General features: G+C 38.1%; 1 protein-coding gene across 1 annotated transcript; it reads right to left on the reverse strand.

Annotated features, from left to right (window-relative positions):
• Window positions 1–7318: 7318 nt before the first annotated feature.
• On the reverse strand, window positions 7319–14206 carry LOC127785781 (cytochrome P450 84A1). The gene is made up of 2 exons (XM_052313180.1): window positions 13143–14206; window positions 7319–8301 (listed from the first exon to the last, which is right to left on the reverse strand). The coding sequence occupies exons 1-2, from the start codon at window positions 14097–14099 to the stop codon at window positions 7666–7668; spliced, it is 1593 nt and encodes a 530-aa protein (XP_052169140.1). The 5' UTR covers window positions 14100–14206; the 3' UTR covers window positions 7319–7665.
• Window positions 14207–19198: the final 4992 nt, after the last annotated feature.

Raw genomic sequence — 19198 nt, forward strand, 5'->3', positions numbered from 1 at the left:
CAACAAAATATGCTGGTAGCATAATATACGGTATACACTCTAGATTGAGAGTTACCGTCCATCTAGCATCTAGCGTCTAGGTGAACACTGACTCTATCTCCTCTCTCTGTCTCCCCCTCTCCAGTAGCGCAGGCGGGCGGTGTCGGGCAAAGCGACAGCGCACGAAACAGGCCAACGGGGCGGAGTTGATAATAATAATAATAATAATAATAATAAACACAAACCACACCATGTGCCAATAACATAAAAATCCACCGCAAAAAAGAAGCAAACACAGTAACGTAACATCATATTCTGACTACACTTTGTCAATGCACTATCAAGTGTATCTCAAGATGGATCCGTTAAAACCACATACCCTTTGTCATTGCACTATCAAGTACATCTTAAGGTGGATCCGTTACGCAGGGCACTCACCGTACTCTATTTTTTTAAAGGAACACTCACTGCACTCTAGCATCAAATCAAATTAAAGTTCCAAACTATGATACAGTTCCATGCATGCATACCATGCCAAATCAAACTGGACACTTTGCGCATTCTTCTTCACATGCACATGAACACAACACAGCTATACGCTATTTGGCTGATAGCTGGTCTCTCACTCTGAAGAATATCAGAACACTACCACGAATTGTTCATGTCCTGGCTAGCTTTTTGCCGATGGCTTGGCGATCGCCATCAGGCTTATCATGCTATGATACGTAGCTTCAATTTTCGCCCACCTTTCCGACGGTTTGACGCGGCCCGTGTGGATCGATCGCCAGCAGATCTCGCCGGCCGATCGGGCGCCGTCGTCACGCCTGAAAAAAAGGCGACGAGAAGATGGCAGAGAACGCATCGATCTCTGACGACTAAATCCCGAATATTTTCAAGCTCAAAAGCGACCTGTGTGATCCTGAATTCTTCCTGCGTTGCTCGCACGGTAGAATTATATTGTGCCGTGCAGCGACAGAGAAAACTTGAAAGAAAAATGATCGCAGGCGTTACATCAGTGCGTGTCACGTCGGGTTTGGTGCGATGCTGTTTGGTACAGTGGCGAATCTACGAAATTTTTATGAGTCGAGCCTAACAATAAATTATATAGTATACCCAATTTGGTATAAGTCAATAGATTATTTTGGGTTGAGTTGAGCATTTACTTTGTTGGTTTGTTTAATTAAGTATGTACACTATACCATTGCTTCTGCTAGTGACTAAATAATTAGGATGATTAACAATAGCAAAGTAATTAGAATTAATTTGCTGAGGCATGGCTCTGCTTCTGCCGCTGGTTTGGTAGGGTCGATGATCAAACAGATCAACCGTACCGAAAACGTTGAGACGTTGCTACATACACACGATGAAAATCCGAGGCCCACGATCCATGAGAAAGTGACACTGCGAGAAAATCAATAATTTAATTAAGCCATGTTGCTGAATTTCTCTTAATTTTCTCAGGATTTTTCAGCGCCATCTGAAATTAGATGCAATTGATGATGAGGACAAGCGCACTTGAGCTGTAAAACTGACTTTTGATTCAAATCCGTACGCGTTAAATCCACGTCGTCGGAGAATGACGAGAACGACAAAACACAACGCACCGACGACGCCGACGCCGTCGCCGTCGCCGCCGCCGCCGCCTTTTACTGTCGATAATATCGTCTCGTCGGCGTGGAGGTGGAGCCGGGGCCGCGCGCTGGCCGGTGCAGGTGACGACCAAGCCTGCCGTCCATTTTGTGCTCATGCCTCACCTCACGCAGCCCAGCTAATATGGGTCTGTTTGGTTGCCTGTACCAGGCTTGGCTCGTACCAGACCATGCAGATTTGGTATGTTTGGTTTCCTGCACTGGCCCGTGATACAGGATGAGGCGATGCAAAGAGCCAAAGATTGCCTCCGAGCCGGGCCGAGCAGAAACGCAGGAATCGAGCTTCCCAACTTAGCCTGGCTTGACGGATGCAGTGGCGCTGCACCCACGCAATAGTGCATATTGCACCCGCGTGTGCAAGGGGGAGGGGGCTAGTCACCTCACCTCCCCCTCCTCATTTTGCCCGCGTAAAGCCACATGGATTGTATAACGGCAAATAACCCTGAATATTAATGTGTTATAAAGTATAACAAAATCATCCTATTGATCATTTTAATTTTGATCTAACAAAGTTATGAGTTGTTTCATAGTCAGGTTTTTTTAACTGTTATATAATATATTTTATTATTTTGATGCGATACTGAGCTCATGATTAATGGTGTGGCTTAGAGTTCCTATACCTTCCGTGGAAAGGTTAGTACCACCTCACATTAGGGCGATAATTGTAATGTGTGAATTTTATCTCTGTAATTTGAAATCAAGATTTCCAAATCTTACGGTAAGATCGTGGTTACCACCGTTAGGTCATGATAACTGTGCTGTGACCATGATCTTTGACTTGAAAAAAGAGAGAGAAAAAAACCACTATCATACATTGTGAACAATAGAAATACCATATATGATATCCACAACTATAATAATTAATTATAGTGTCCACAAGCATCAAACCTTTATTACGAAGCAAACTCTCCTTTTAGTCGTGCCAAAATATGGAGTTAGCTTTGCATTTTTTCACAAAATCAAATTTATCACTAGATATCATTATTACAAATGCTGTACTACTTCTAGGAAATTTTTAATTTTTCCCCCTTTTTTCTCCAAAATCTAAATTCATACAAATTCTACCAAACATAATGCTGGTAACCTTACCATGCCCTAATGGTAAACACGGTTATCAGCGGTTTGAAAAATCATAGTATGGTTTTTTGAAACAATAGGAACGTAATATTCGGGGATATGTGCCATAATATTTATGAGCGTCACAATCACACCTGTTAGATGGTTGATATGGCTAAATTAGCTGCATGAGGCTATCTAGGTGTTCGTCAAAGGTTGAGCTATTCATGTTTTGCTCTTGATGACGTTGGTCTTTTTGTTTTGTTCGGGTTGGTTTAATTCTTTGTCAGTAAGTTTCAAATGTGATCAAATTATTCATTACAATCAAATCTATAAAACATCTATAAAACAAGATTTGACATAAAATAGTTCATGTGGACCCACCCGATATATTCATGTGGACCCACGTATTATAGATATATGAGGACCCACATATCATAAAATGCAAGTAGTAAATCCTTAATTGTTATATCTTAAAAGTGGTAAATAGTTAGGGAGTTAAATGCCCCTGGAAAAAAATGTTCTGTCCAACAAAAGTATTTTTTAAGATAAAAGAAGTTTTATTGATCGTACACAATTGCATAAAGATAACACAATTACTTTAAAATCACTCAAACCTAAGCATAATTAGAATGCATACAACCTATAACTATTTTTTTAAAAAGGACGACATGAGAATGAATGTCCGTCAAACTCAATCGGAGCAACACTTAATTGGGCTGTCCATCAAAATCTTTTGCACATATTTTTCCGATATGAAACTACAACCACAAGTGACGGTAGCTTCCTCATCTTTTTCTTATACTTACGCTTAAATTTAAATTTTCAACATTAAATTTGTAGTTAATTTTAGTTTTTTTTCATCAAAGTTTATTTTGCAGTATTTACTTTTAGATCGCTAAGAACATATACATATGAAGAGTTTTATTCATCAATTATTTTTCGTTTATAAATATACCGTTTAGCTTATTATTACCTGAATAAGCGAAATGTTGGGGCCGGCCATAGGGGTTCCCACATATTTTTCAGTCCGTCAAAATCTGAATTTAGGATGCCATGCGAAATCCGTATTCATTAATTAATTTTCATCAGTTGGTCCGCAGATTTATGGAGAGGGTTTGCATAGGCACATCGAAGACACTGAAGGACGTGGACACTGTTACGTCTACAGTATTATCGTGGACTCCTCACAGATAATAATGACCAGTAAGATCGTCAGTTACTCTCTTTTTTTTTTAAGAAGAAAGTTCAGGATTGCCAACTTAATTTATGTGACACTGTCAGTTAGTCACAAAGTGAAGTTATTGCTGACAAATTTTGGGCCAAACATTCAGTTAACCACCCTTGTTACTAAAGTTGCTGGAGAATTTAATGATGAGATGATCACTTCACCTTGCCTGAATAATACCAACGGGACAAAACATCCTTATCGTTATTAGTAGTTCTAACCCCACAAGTTGCTTCGATGGATCACCGGCCGCCTCATCACCAACTATATCCTGGAATCTTTGATGGCTATGTATACTTGGCTGAATTATATATGGCATTCTGAGCATTGCTTTTCGTCAGGATTGGATGATTGTTTCGACCCGTCTCTCTCCTTAATTTTTGCCCCGATCATGCTTTAATTCCATCATCTTTTTCATTTAGAGCAAGTTTAATAATATAGCCAACTACCAGATCCAAAAATTAACACATCATCTATAGCTAACTTAATAGCCTACTGATACAATAGTTAATTATAGGTACATAATACACCATTAATGCATTTCTCACATTTCTCTCACATGGTTTATTGGAGCTCGTGCTGCAGCTGGCTACAAATTTGTAACCTGTTTTTTCTCTCTCCTCCACATAAGTATAAATATAATGTGACATATATGGTCCGCTTATATTATCTTATTATACTCGCTCTTATATGCAGTGTATAAGATTGTATCTTGACCATCTCATCAAGATAAAAGGAGAGGGGGTGTACAGCTACGTATTATCACCACTACACGTCAAACTTTAATAGTGAGCAAATTATATTGGTGGTGCATTAACTTGCTCGGTGGATACAGGTTACGACGTGTTTAGTTTCAAATTTATTCTTCAAACTTCCAACTTTTTCATCACATTAAAACTTTCCTACACACACAAACTTTCAACTTTTTCATCACATCGTTTCAAGTTTAACCAAACTTTCAATTTTGGTGTGGACTAAACACAGCCTTAGTGATGCGAAACATGGTCACCCATAATTGTAAATTAGCTCGGACGTTGCAAGTTATTACTATTATTGCACAATTGTAACCAACTTACAAATTTAGCTACTTTTAAATAAATAATACCAAGCTCAGACAAAAAAACTGACATTTGTGGAGTAGTGCCTTTTATCAACCTCCCTTTCCAGCAGAGATTTCTTGCTTGTTCCTTTTGCTTGAGATTCAGCAAAGGTTCGGCATTGGAGGGTGGCCACAAAGTGGACATGCCTTACCGCAGATAATTTGGAGAAAAGAGGGTGAATGTTTTTTTTTTAAAAAATCATATTTATCACACTTTGATTTTCTTTCAAGGATTAAAAAAGTATCTGTAAATTAAACTTCTCAATCTTAATATAATTAGGTTAGCCTAATCCTTCGGCCGACCTAGAAAGAAGGTTCTGAATTAGCCAGCTTTCAAGTATTCGTCACTCCTTATTAAGCTAACAACCGGTCATTATGGTTGATAGCTTTGTCTTTCATTTTAAATTTGATGCACCAACAATATTATGTTCTCTCTTGACTGGAAGAAGAAATGCCGAAGACAACATGTTTTTTTTTTGATTGTGACCAGATGGAGTAATCACTAGCAACCAACTCCATGCATGATGAATGTTAACTCTGAAGAGCTAAATGAAACTAGAGGGTCGGCTAGCTACCTCGATGCCTGAAGATTGTAATTAAGAAAGCTCCACTTCTGCTGTTCTGCAGGGTCGTTTTCTGATCTGGCCGACGTTGCTGAACAGTGAATTCGTTGAACGAATTCTGCTCCTGCTCCTGCGCCATCTAATTTTGAATTAATCTTACACAAGAAAAGGCCGTTTCACCAAACAAAAACAGATATATATATATATATATATATATATATATATATATATATATATATATATATATATATATGTATATATGTATGTATGTATGTATGTATGTATAGGACACTCATATGGGGCACCAGTGCCCGGGCACCATGGTATCTAATGCACAAAATCACTTAAATTTTTCAAAATTTTCAAATTGTGAGTATATAACTAGTTATAATAATTCGATTCATACCTATACCTATCAACAAAACAACTCAAATTTAACTTTATTTCACAATCCATGATTACATACCTAACTAATTATATGTATGGATGCTATATACCTAGAATCAAAATCTAACAAAAACAAGTTCAAATTCAGTACAAACATGCTTTGAACTAGTTAGTAAATTAGTTAATGTTAATACCTAAGTAATTAAAAAAGTTTCATACTCATTTGAATTGGGTATATACTCAATTTCAACAATGGTGCCCGGGCACCATGGAGCACCAAACAAATTTACTATATATATATATATATATATATGTGTGTGTGTTCGTCATCAGTACTGGTGGTTACAAGTAACCTAATTATGGCTATTATAAACTACTCATTAATGCAACTGTGTGACTAGACTACAAGTGTACTAAGGGCACCCGCAATGGTTATCTATAGGCTTCCTACAAGAGATCCATGTCAGCATATTTTCCTATTTGGAAGAGATTAAATGAAAAGAGAGAGTAAAACTATCTACTAACCTAGAGATAGTCTATAGAGAAAAACGAGGCAATGGATTAGAGAGCTATAGATACCCATGTGGACATACTATCGAGGTGGTTTACTATTAATTTAGTCTATTGCTGAGATGTACATATTTTATAGATATCACCTTACTTTACCATTGCGGGTGCTCTAACTACTAATGTTGGTAGGATGACTAAGAAAATTACTCCCTCCGTTTCTAAATATTTAACGCCGTTGACTTTTTAAATATGTTTGACCGTTCATCTTATTAAAAAAGTTTAAGTAATTATTTTCATATCATTTGATTTATTGTTAAATATAAGTATACTTATATATATACATATAGCTTTACATATTTCACAAAAAATTTTAAATACGACGAACGGTCAAACATGTGATAAAAAGTTAACGGTGTTAAATATTTAGAAACGGAGGGAGTATAATATTGCTACATCGAGAAAAGTTGTATAGGTGGTCTTTCTGTACAGCCGCTGGGGAAATATTTGGCCCTGTACGATCTCTCCCCATTCACATCTCAGGCCACTACATCACAACTCATGCGGTCCTAAATTTTTAGTAGAAATGTAAATTCACAACGAACATTCGGAGTTTGCCTTTTTTTTTTCCCGTTTTAATAACATATAGCAACCCGATAGTTTGAGAGGAGAGGAAAAAAGAAGATACGCAAAACGAGGTATGTCATTAACGCGTATGATTAGATGAGTATTAACTATTTTAAATTTTAAAAATGAATTAATATTATTTTTAAAGCAACTTTTCCATAGATTTTTTTTTAAAAAAACACACCATTTAATAGTTTAGGAAGCGTACGCGTGAAAAGCGAGGTGTTTTCTTCCTCAATTTTCATGACAAAGTTTTACAAGAAAATTCAGAGGCTGTGCTTATGTGGACAGGGACACCGGACACCAAATTTACAGCTTTGATCTTATAGTCTATATATCACACTGTCACCCTTAATTATACCCTACTAATCCACTTATTGTTCTGGAGACATGGATTAAATTACAAAGGAGAAAAAAAAAGAAAATTAAACCAGCAAAAAAAAAAAAAGGCCCAGAGGAAGCTAAGCTAGCCACACCAAGCTCCTCCAATGGCGCCACACGCGTCTGAACTTTTAACACCATCACCTGCAAACCATTCTTGCCGTACGCCGCCGCGGTCGCCGGCCGCCGTCAGTACAAGGGGCAGGTGAGCCGGGGCGTGGCGACGGCGGAGAGGCGGGTGGCGCGCGGCGCGGTGAGGCCGAAGATGTCGGACATGTCGAGCTCGGACGGCTTCATCCCGTCGGGGAGCGACCAGTTGAAGCCGTGGGCGAGCCGCGCGACGGCGAGCTCGAGCGCGTAGAGCCCCAGCGCCATGCCCGGGCACGAGCGGCGGCCGGAGCCGAAGGGGAGGAACTCGAAGCAGCCGCCCCTGAAGTCGAGCCCCTCGGCGTCCCCGCCGGCGGCGAACCGCGAGGGGCGGAACGCGTCGGCGTCGGGGCCCCAGGCGGCGCGGTCGCGGGCGATGGCCCAGACGTTGACCATGACACGGGAGCCCCTGGGGACGGAGTAGCCGGCGACGAGGCAGTCGGCGGCGGTCTCGTGGAGGAGGATGGGGATGGGCGGGTGGAGGCGGAGCGTCTCCTTGATGACGCAGCGGAGGAAGGGGAGCTTGTCGAGGTCGGACTCGGCGACGTCCCGGCCGAGGCCCACCACGGCGGCGAGCTCCTCCTGCACGCGGCGGAGGTCGTCGGGGCTGTGCATCATCTCCGCCATCGCCCACTCGATCGCCGACGCCACCGTCTCCGTCCCCCCGAACATCACGTCCTGCATGCCACGTCATCACCTTTGCTTATTACTCACACTACTTGTTGTTTACTTATTATTCCCTCCATTTCTAATCAGTGGCAGAGGCTAGAAAATTTACAATGGTCGGGTAAATCTAGCTACAACAAGTATTTGCTATGAAAATTTTGTGTTCAATTCTATAATATATCAAATTTTACAGTGTGTTCGCTGCGATGATCCTAGGCGGTGGCTCCACCACTGTTTTTAATACTATTTCTGTTTTTAATAGATGACACTATTGAATTTTAGACACGTATTTGATCATCCGTTTTACTTTTAAAGTTTTGTGCAAATGCATAAGTTCCAAATCATGCTTAAAGTACTTTTACTGATAAAATAACTCATAACAAAATAAATGATAATTATTATGTATATTATTTAATATAAGATGAATGGTCAAATGTGTGTCTGAAAGTCAACGGCGTTACCTATTAAAAACATAACTAGTATATGGTACTTTTGGAAATACATTTAACTATTTAATTGTTCAATTTATTCAAAAATTTATGCAGATATAAAAAAGAATTAAATATTATGCTCAAGATACATTTAGTGATAAAATAAATCACAATATCACAAATAATAATTGACTAATTTTTTAAACAAGATAAATGTTCAAGCATGTATCCAACATTCATGACGTCGTACTAAAAAAACCGGAGGGATTAATAAAAGTATAATAATACAATTTTCCATACCAAATTTACTTGTGCCAATCTTACGTATACATAGGTAGGACCACATATTAGGTAGTGGTAGAAAGAAAATTTCACTTTTCCTATCAACAGATTTCATTTTAATATTATCCTTACATGACAACATGTACATCTAAGTTCCAACAGGGCAATATGTTGTCATTTTGTCCTATAAAAACAAGCTGTTGCTTGTGTACATTCAGACAAGAAGTCAGTGCCATGTTGCGTAATGCTTACCAGTAATGATGTTATAAAGTTTTCACTTTTTTAATGTGCAAAGATGAAGAGACAATAAAAACATCATTCATTTTGTTACCGTGAGATGGAAGGAAATGATTTGGTTGGTCTAAAGTATTGAGCGGCCGTTGGGGTCAGATAAATGAAGATTTTACTTTGGAGGGTGACATGCACCAATATGGCCAGAGCCTATCTATATGGACTTACTATCCAGGTTTCACATCATAAGCCATTTAGAGTTTATCTTAAGTCAAACTTTTTAACATTTGGTCAAGTTTATAAAAAAAATTAGCAACATTTACAATACAAAATTAGTTTTCATTAAATCTATCATTTACTATATTTTTATATGTTTGCTTTGTTTTAAAAATGCTTTTATGTTTTTTCCTATAAACTTAATTAGGTTAGAATAATTTTGACTAGCCGAAAACAATTTATAATGTGAAACATAGGGAGTAGGTTAAAAGGGAGATGCGATGATGGTGACATACATAGAAGTTCAATAGGTTGGTTCATGTTTAATTTTTCAATTATTGGAGAAAGGGGTCTTAAAAGTTGAAAATGATGTTGCGTACGTTCCTAGGTGTTATTACGTGATGTATTTCGATCCAAAAAAAAAAAACAATGGAGGTACTAAGTGCAAAATGCATTCATGTTAATATGTGCTCTCCAATCGTTAAAACATGGTAATAGACAGATGAATGAATTCACTATTTTCATGGTTTTATAAAATTATCTTAATGCCAAAAAAATCAATGAGAAATTTTAATTTTTTTAAAGAACTAAAATAATAAAAATCCAAATTAACTCTAGCCACAAAAATACACCACACACACCCAACAGTCCAACAAATTACGTACGTCTCCTAACTCATGGTTGCTTCCCTAACAAGTACACTAACATACATGATAGTAATAGTTAGGTAGAAAACCAAGAAAAATAAACAAGACATACTCACCGTTTGCTTCCCTAACAAGTCCGTTAACATACATGACAGTACGTAATAGGTTGACAAGGCAAAAAAAGAAGACGGACGCACACTATAACACACCAGCGAAAGATCAACACAGTAAATATATTGCAGATGAATTTTTATTCCTCGAGAGGATGTCCCATTATTTTTCTTAGGCCACTCAAACAGTTATAAAATTTTTTTTTCTATAAAATAAATTAATATGACATATATCACTTCGCACACGAATAATGCTAAGTTTAACTTCCACAAGTTATTAAAAAAACAAATTAAACTATAACTAGTATACAGACATTCAAAATAATATTTATTATTTTTAATATATTTTAAAAGTTAAATTTAAACTTATATATTTTTAGATTGAAATATTACATAATATTCTTTATTGTCAATTTTTTTTAAAAAAATAACAAGGAGATGTCCGTTTAAGTGAAAAAAATCCCAGATATATTCAACCATATGCAAACCATGGGTGAGGCCGACGACAATAGTATCACAAAGATAACTTAGGATTTGTATGGTTTCAAACCCTAATAAAAATTGCTAGTAGGCATTTTTTTATTTGGTAGTGCCTGTTTGACACCACTCTATTGATTTGGTATACTTTAGGTCTAATTCAAATAGTTAACATGTAAGTACAATTTATTACAAACGAATTAATTGATAAAGACAAGAATATATAGGTACCAAATCAAAATACCCCTTGAACACACCTACAGCCTACCGGGGTTGTTTTCTTGGCTTTTAAGACGTACGAGTTGTTCGTTCAGTCAAAGAGTCGTCAGATTTGCTAGCCAAGAGTGGAAAGAGACTCGTACACGAGAGAGACGGCTAGCTGTAGCTCAGTAGCTTGCCACATCATGCATACGCGGAGAATAAGCCTGGAAATGAAATCGATCACCGGCCGCCGGCGCCGGAGAAGACCCACCGCCGGCCGGCGTTGGTCAGGCTCGTGCTCTGACTTTAATTTGAGCCTCAAGCTAGGTTGGCTGTTGCGCCAAGCGACTGTAAGATTATTCGTGTGTGCAAATATCCAGTCGTTCTACCAGCAAGTCAAAACACTTATTCAGTCTACCACTAAAAATTCCTATATAAGTTCGTTTAAAATATAGGTTTTTTTTTTTGAAAAAGGAGATATATATTACACGCTGAAAACATTCTAAAAGATGTGAAATAAAATTAGAGCTGTCATCCTACCAGAACGTGGTTAAAGATTAGCTTCTACCTTTATTCGCTAAAAAAGGCTAACACTATAGTTACTTCTAGCTGTATCCGATATACTACTATATAAAAAAAAAGAGAGAGAGAATTTCTAGACACGTCCAGGTACTCCCTCTGTGTTTGTAAAGAAAGTCATTTAGGACTATTTTTAAATCAAATCTTAGGAATATAAATCATGAATAACTTTCAATTTGTTGAGTTTGAAAATATAAAAATTATATAAATAGATTTGTCTTAAAAAATATTTTCATAAAAATATACATATATCACTTTTTAATAAATATTTTTATAGAAACAAGAAATTAAAGTTATATTTTGGAGACCATATCATTGTTCAAAACGACTCTTTTTACGAGTAACATGGTTAAAATTGGATATTTTATACAACGGAGGGATAAGTACAAAGCTATTTTTACTACTTCCTCCGAGTACGTGCTACTCCATAAAATTCTCGGAATATTTTACTACCCGTATATTGAAATATGGGTATAAATAATCATAGGTTAATGCCGTATCTGACGGTGTCGATCTCCTCGGGAACAGTCGACAATGCTTATGTTAGAGCAGACACAATAGCAGGCTATTAGCCAGCTGTAAACATATTTTAATAAGATAAAAGATGAAAGGAAAGACCTGCAGGCTATAAATATGTAGCCAGCTGCAGCACGGACTCTAAGACATAATGTGTATATGATAGGTGGGACTATATATTAGTAGTATAGTAAGCAACTATTGTATGAATTAACTATTAGATTGACTATAGATAAATTAGAGCTAATAGTGGGCTATACTATTAAACTTGCTCTAAGTGAGTTGACTGCCTGTAGAAGTGCAGATGCATTGCGAGGGATGCATCAAGGAGGGCCACTGTATTCTACACTAAAATTAATTACTCCTCAAATCTAGCATTTCATTGAGTGGCTTTAATTTGCAGGGCTTAATCTATGATCCATGATGCATACGTGGCGCCATCTAACGGTTGATCATATCGATTCACCTGCAAACGAGGCGAACACACACATGGACTGCACATGGTGTTCTTGTCAACTATACCAGGAGAGATCTCTGCACTGTCAAATAATCTACACGGATCAAGATAATTTGCCTGACTTAATCGCCTAAAATAAAATGATATATTACCTGACTAATAATCCGGCCCCGTACACTACTGTTGCTGATTTGTACGCGTATTTATAGCGTACAGTTGTGTTTGCGTCAGATGAATTTATCATGTTTAATTGTCAGAGTTTAAGATATATATTACTACTCCATACTGCTGTGCTGGGTAAGAGTAGGTACAATAGCAGGCTATAAACCAACTATAAATATATTTTAAAGAGATAAAGCAAGAGAGAAGAGCAGCGGGCTACAGCACAAACTCTAAGACGTAATGTGTGTATGACAGGTGGGACCAGATATTAATAGTATAGTAAGCAACTATTGTATAAATTAGCTATTACATTGGCTATAGATGATTTGGAGCTAATAGTTGGCTATACTATTAAACTTGCTCTAAATCGGTGAATCATTAATTCCAGTAATTTTACGGATTTGGTGTTGCCTAATTTCGATCGGGTTTTATCTTGATCGGCCGGGAGGAGTAAGTGGTAATTAATCATTACCGTGATAGAGAGATTAAGTTGGTGAAAAATTTGGCAGTAATTAATTACTAGTAGGTTGTCAACTGCACGTACCATGATGATGGCCTTGATGTTGTCGCGGGTGAGGCGGAGCGTGTTCTGCAGGTCGTCGGCCCCGTCGCCGGCGGCGGCGGCGGCGGCGGCGGCCTTGCCGGCGTGCGGCTTGGCCTCGGCGAGGAACGCGAGCATGTCGTCGACCATGTCGGCGTCGGCGTCGTCGGGGTTCTTGCCGCGCTCCATGTGCTCGTCGATGATCTTGTCGATGAACCTGTCGAGCGCGGCGCGCGCCGCGACGAGGCGGGCGTTGATGCCGTTGGTGTCCGCCCAGCTGAGCCAGGGGATGAAGTCGCCGATGTTGAACGCACCGAACAGCTTGGAGAACTCCTGGAGGATGGCGATGAACTCGTCGTGCCCCTCGCCGTCGCGCGTGCCGAACGCGGCGCGGAAGATGACGTTCTTGGTGAGGTTGAAGATGAGCTCGCCGAGGTTGACGGCGGCCTCGCCGCGCGACGCCGCCACGGCGCGCACGAGCGCCGCGGACTCGTCGCGCACGGCGAGCCACGTCTCGGCGCGGCGCCGGCTGAAGAGCTTCACCACGCACAGCTTCCTCATCTGGCGCCAGAAGGGCCCGTAGTGCGCGAACGCCATGTCCGCGCGGTCGTAGGTGAGGTAGGCGATCGCCGTGGTCGCCGGCCTGTTCGAGAACGCGCCGTCCTGCGCCTGGAGCACCTCGCGCGCGTACTCCGGCGTCGACACGGCGAACGCGTGGAGCCGGCCGAGCCGGAGGTGCATCAGGCCGCCGTACTCCTTCGCCAGCGCTGCCAGGCCGCGGTGCGTCAGCTGGTCCATCATTGCCATGTTGCCGACGATCGGCAACGGCTTCGGCCCCGGCGGGAACGGCGCCGCGCGCCGCCGCTGCATCCGCATGATTAGGACGGCCACCGTGACGACGATCGCCAGGCTCAGAGGATCCTGAAGCCACTCCATGGTGAACTTCACCATGTCCGCCATGGATGACACACCACACAAACTTAAATTCCTTTCAAAACAAAAATAATATTCTAGAATTTTGGCCCTATTTTGGGTTGTGTTTGAGATGTTTTTTATGTTTATAAGCGCTCTTGGTGTAGAGCTGAGGAGAAAGTTAGGATGATCCAGGGTTTATATAGAGTTAGGAGGAGTAGGTGAGGAATGATATTTTTATATCCGGTTTAAGACTAGTATAGGATCTCAAATTTCCATAGATACATGCATTTTCGTTTTTTTTTCCTCTATATTTTTAGGCAGTGGGTCCCAGTATATCACGAAAAGGTTCTCCTTCAATCATTTTTCATGACACATATATATCCACATATCAAAATATAGTAACTTCTGACTAGTATTTAGATAAATATGTCCAAATACATCGTTAGAATTTAGTATATTTTTAGATATATGAAGTATCCTATATCATAACTCTTATTTAGAAAATATATATTTTCGTTACTATTAAAAGTAATATATTTTTATTGACACTTCCATATCTTGCAGCAAATTAGGTTTGCTAATAGCATGGAAATTACGTTAGCACAGCTGAGTAACACAACTGACTGAGCAAGTGGTGGCAATTGGCAAACTGGCAATTAGCCGGCCAAAGTAACAGGGTGAACTTGTCCAACACGAGGTCTGGAATTGTTCATATCAAATAGTAATCAATACTACAGTTGGGCTAAAGATCCATGAATGCTTAGTCTAATCCAAGATGTTGAACAGATACATTTCCTTTTTGTATATTTAGTGCACATGCTTAAACGACCGTACACGATTAGCATTTGGTATTCATCAGTCATCACCATATATTTTTCAGTTTTCTTAAGACTAGCTGTTTACATCACCATATACGGTTAAAGGATGGATCAAGAAAACAAATACAAATGTTCACTTTCAACTTATTTTCATTGTATCCGCCAAATCCATAACTATTCCATTTTGGAAAATTGCATTCAGTTGCTTTCTCAGCACCTTCCATACTAGCTACAATTTTTTTTTGAACTTTTATTTTTTAATTTTAAAAATTAACCTTGCCAAAACTTTTTTTCCAGAATCTGAAACTTTTAGCAACACCCGTCTGTCTTGCGTGGCAAAACAACACTGGCACATCGCACATAATGGGCGTGACAAATTTATTCTGCTACGCCATCGAGGGCGGAGTGGTCAAATAACATTGTCATACCAGCCAGACCGGCGTGACTAAATAATGTTGCCACGTCAGCCAAACCATCGTGACAATGTTGTTTTACCACGTCAGTTTGGCTAACGTGACCAAAATGTTCATATCTTGAAAACAAGTTTTATAAGGGTTTATTTTTAAAATTTAAAAGTTCAAAAAATAAAAAAAAAACTAGCTACAGAGTTTTTTTCTTTCTTCTTTTTCTTTAAAGAAATGTATGGATGTGGGCCCGATCACAGCTGATAGATACATTTGTAACCTCCATTTTGGCTTTTAGCCTCTTCCAGAAGTAGAGAAGCTACAATTTCGTTTCGAGAACCTTAAGCTTTCGTTGGCTTTAAGTTGAAGACAAAAACTCAATAGGAAACAAACGAGGCCTAATTAAGGTTCGTTCTTTTAGGATTCTCGGATGAGCTTTATTACTCATTTCTCATAAAGTAAGTACACTTTTTAAAATTGTTAAATGGTACATTTTGTGTAAAAAATTTTATATAAAAATTTCTTAAAATTAAGTATATTTATTTTTAAGTTTATAATAGATAATACTAATTATAAACAATAATACTGCCAGACGGCTGAATCGAACACGACCTAAGCCACAATCACATATTCATGGACCCCATAGATAAACAATTTATTGATAATACAAAGATCATATCTGATTTTGATGCATGTATTCTCGTAAAGAAGAGTGAATATATTGCCATTATATTATTAGTGGCAAGTAGGCTAAGAAATTTGTACAACAAATACTCTATAGTTACGTAACTGCTCTAACTTGGTGATAACATTGTTCATCATTAGCAGAGCAAACTAGGAAAGATTAAGGTGCTGATGCAGGTAGTACCAACTCAACAAGGAATATGTGTTGCCAATATGACATTAGTACAAAAAACTAAAGGACTATACAATTGTAACAAGTTCTGCGACAACACACTAGTACTATATTTACAAATGGATTATCCAGTTGTAATATATAACTAGTTCACCCTAAAAGGAAGAAAATTGTTTAAATATGTGCTTGGATTTGAACTATATATTTTTGTACCCTCTACCAAAAAACTTTCAGGTTAAAACTACCCCCCAATGCTTTTCAGTTTCCAAAGCCATCATGGTGGTTCACCGATAAACTAAAGCAGTTTGCAGCATCTTCAAGTATATCCAAAACTGAAAAGTGCACCAAACCTGAAATTTACTAATCACTGGCTGGCCAACCATGAGGTTGAAACTTTGTTATGTGTTCAATCAGTTACGAGATGCCGACGTTGTTAGCCTCTTGCCAGAGAGATCTTCCTTAATTTAGAGAAACTTTGGTTCTTCACTCTCGAAGTATCTTTTATCTTGAAAGGAAATTCTGAAAATATATATCATTGTCCTCCAGAATATTTGAGAAAATGCTAATTGGGTTTTTTTCCTTTTCTTTATTTACATTTTTTGAATTATCCAGTCATCTTTAGTTACTTTGTTTATATACAATTACCAATGTCAAATTCAGCAGTTATCATTATAAATGGTATTTTCTCTGGCCATTGTTTTCTTCCGATCCATAAAATAGCTTGAAAAGAAATACTGTCAGCATCATTCATATTGTTTTTCCTGTATAGGAGTAGTTAGGCTGTAGCTGCGTAGATGCTGTACAATTTCTTTGCTGGCACTGTAGCTGTAGCTGTCGTGCAGCCACTAGTTATCATCGTGCCATTTTAGGTAATAAAAATATTTTACATCTCCAAAGTCCAAACTCTGCCGTAAGCATAGGAAACAAGTTTTTAATGTAACAAAAACACAATAGGTGGCAAGACAAACCCCAATTACCCTTCAAAAGGGAAATAAACTGATAAGCTAAAAAGAGAACAAGGATTCTAACAAGTTGGCCAATATGTACTGTGCCACCTATTGTGAAAAAAGAGATCTCGTTGGCTACCAATTCTAAAAATGTAACATTGCTGTGCATAGTATTTTACTCCTACTATGGTAACATCGCATATTAATATTTTATTTTGAGCTAGATTTTTTTATTTTGGTAACCCCAGATTGATTAGCATAATGCATTAGTATCAAACTAAATCAGTTTTTCATGTGTCTAGGTACTCCCTGAACCAATTAAAAAAAAATTTTGGCGTCTTGGATAGGGGGATAGTGAAAGCAAGGAAAACATATAGCCAGGCAAAACGAGCGATACGATAATAAAAAAACAAATGTTGAATTGTCTCTTACTCGTTGCGAGAATATCATTGCATGTCCCTCCTCAATTCCTTTTAGCAAGATTATTTTTTATTAGGATCACTTTTATTTAAGAAAAAACACATGAAAACTTTGTTGAGTGGAACTTTTAACTCCTATAGGATTCTTTATAGTTCATTATCGCTGTGCACATAGGACATACAAAAAATAGTATACCGCTTCTATATAAGGAATATACAAAGTAATCATTTCCATTTTGTAGAGTAACTATAGGTAGTTGTTGGACTTAATAATTCCAATCAGATAATTTAATTAGGTCCCAAAATTCAGACGATATATATATACATATAAATTGAGAATGAGTGGCTCCTAGTTAAGGGCCTGTTTGGGGGAGCTTTTAGCAGCTGCAGCTTCTTTTATAATCTCCAATTGCTAGAAGTTCCCCCAAACAGTTCAGCATTTTACCTAGATTCTGATAATCTATAGTTGTAGAATCTAGAAAATGGACTAGAAGCCAGAAGCTGGGTTTCCAGCTTCTACAGATTCTCACCAGCTAGCTTATCAGTAGCTGCTTCTTAGAATCTTAAAATCCCCCAAGCAGGCCCTAAGTCTCTCTGCAACTAAATAACTCTATTTATTCTTCATGGAAGACTACTGTACACCACTAGAACATCTATCTATTATATACTAAAAGTCCATTAAACTTCCTACAAACGCTCTCAAGCCGCCTTGTGGCATCCTACAAACGCTCATAAGCCACCATGTGGCGCTCTAATAAATTATGAAAACTATAAGAAAAAACAAAAATATCTGACCGTCGATTTTCATTTAAAACGGTGGACCCAGTGATTTTAACCATCAGATCAAAATAAAATCTCTCCTCACCCTTCTCTCCTGGGCCCACACGTGCACTTTCCCGACTTCTGTACGTACGCATCCTCCCCTCATTTTCTCTTTTTTTTCTTTTTTCTAATTAAGGTAGTTATTATTACGAGATACACACCATAACGTATTATTGTAAATGGTTATATCTCTTCTTGCATGGAGCAACAAGCTGGCTGTGCAACTTGCAAGCAGTAATTTTTTTTTATGGACGATATATACTTTTATGATATACGCTTGAATGGTTGTATTTTTTATTTAAATTAATCAACAAGCTAAGTCCTATATTCACTATATTTACTATGTTTTTATATAGAAATAGACATGTGATGGGTATCTAATGGGTAAAAAAATTTTAGCCGTTTGAGATGTAACTATGGGATATGAGTTCGTCTGTTACATGCATGGTTGGTGGCGGATCGTTACATAGTATAAATGATTGTATATAAACAATAGATAGCTAAATGATTATATTTTTTTAATATATTTATTTTTAGTTTGATCCATTTAGGCCTTTCTTGATATCTGATAAATATATTATTAGGCATAAACCCATATCCTTTCCGTGACAACTAAACAGCAATGAAAAGTTGTATAAAAATTGATAACATATATCATATCATCATCTATTAGATGTCCATTACAACATCTCTATGTCTACACATTTCACATATAATAAATTACAAAAAAAACTTAAAACTTTTGTGAAAAAAAAAAGCATATGACCATGAGTTTTATTTAAATCGATGGACCCTTCCCTCTCCGAAAAGCTCATTGCTCTCCTCTCCTCTTCCCCTTCCTATTATCTAGCTAAAGTCTATTAAACTTCCTACAAACG

Source organism: Oryza glaberrima, chromosome 10, assembly GCF_000147395.1.
Source record: "Oryza glaberrima chromosome 10, OglaRS2, whole genome shotgun sequence".
Classification (NCBI taxonomy): domain Eukaryota; kingdom Viridiplantae; phylum Streptophyta; class Magnoliopsida; order Poales; family Poaceae; genus Oryza; species Oryza glaberrima.

Coding starts and splice junctions, on each gene's coding strand:
- LOC127785781 (XM_052313180.1), bottom strand. CDS start 14,099: ATGGCGGACATGGTGAAGTTCACCATGGAGTGGCTTCAGGATCCTCTG. Junction 8,302..13,142: donor ACATCAAGGCCATCATCATG/GTACGTGCAGTT, acceptor CGTGGCATGCAG/GACGTGATGTTCGGGGGGAC.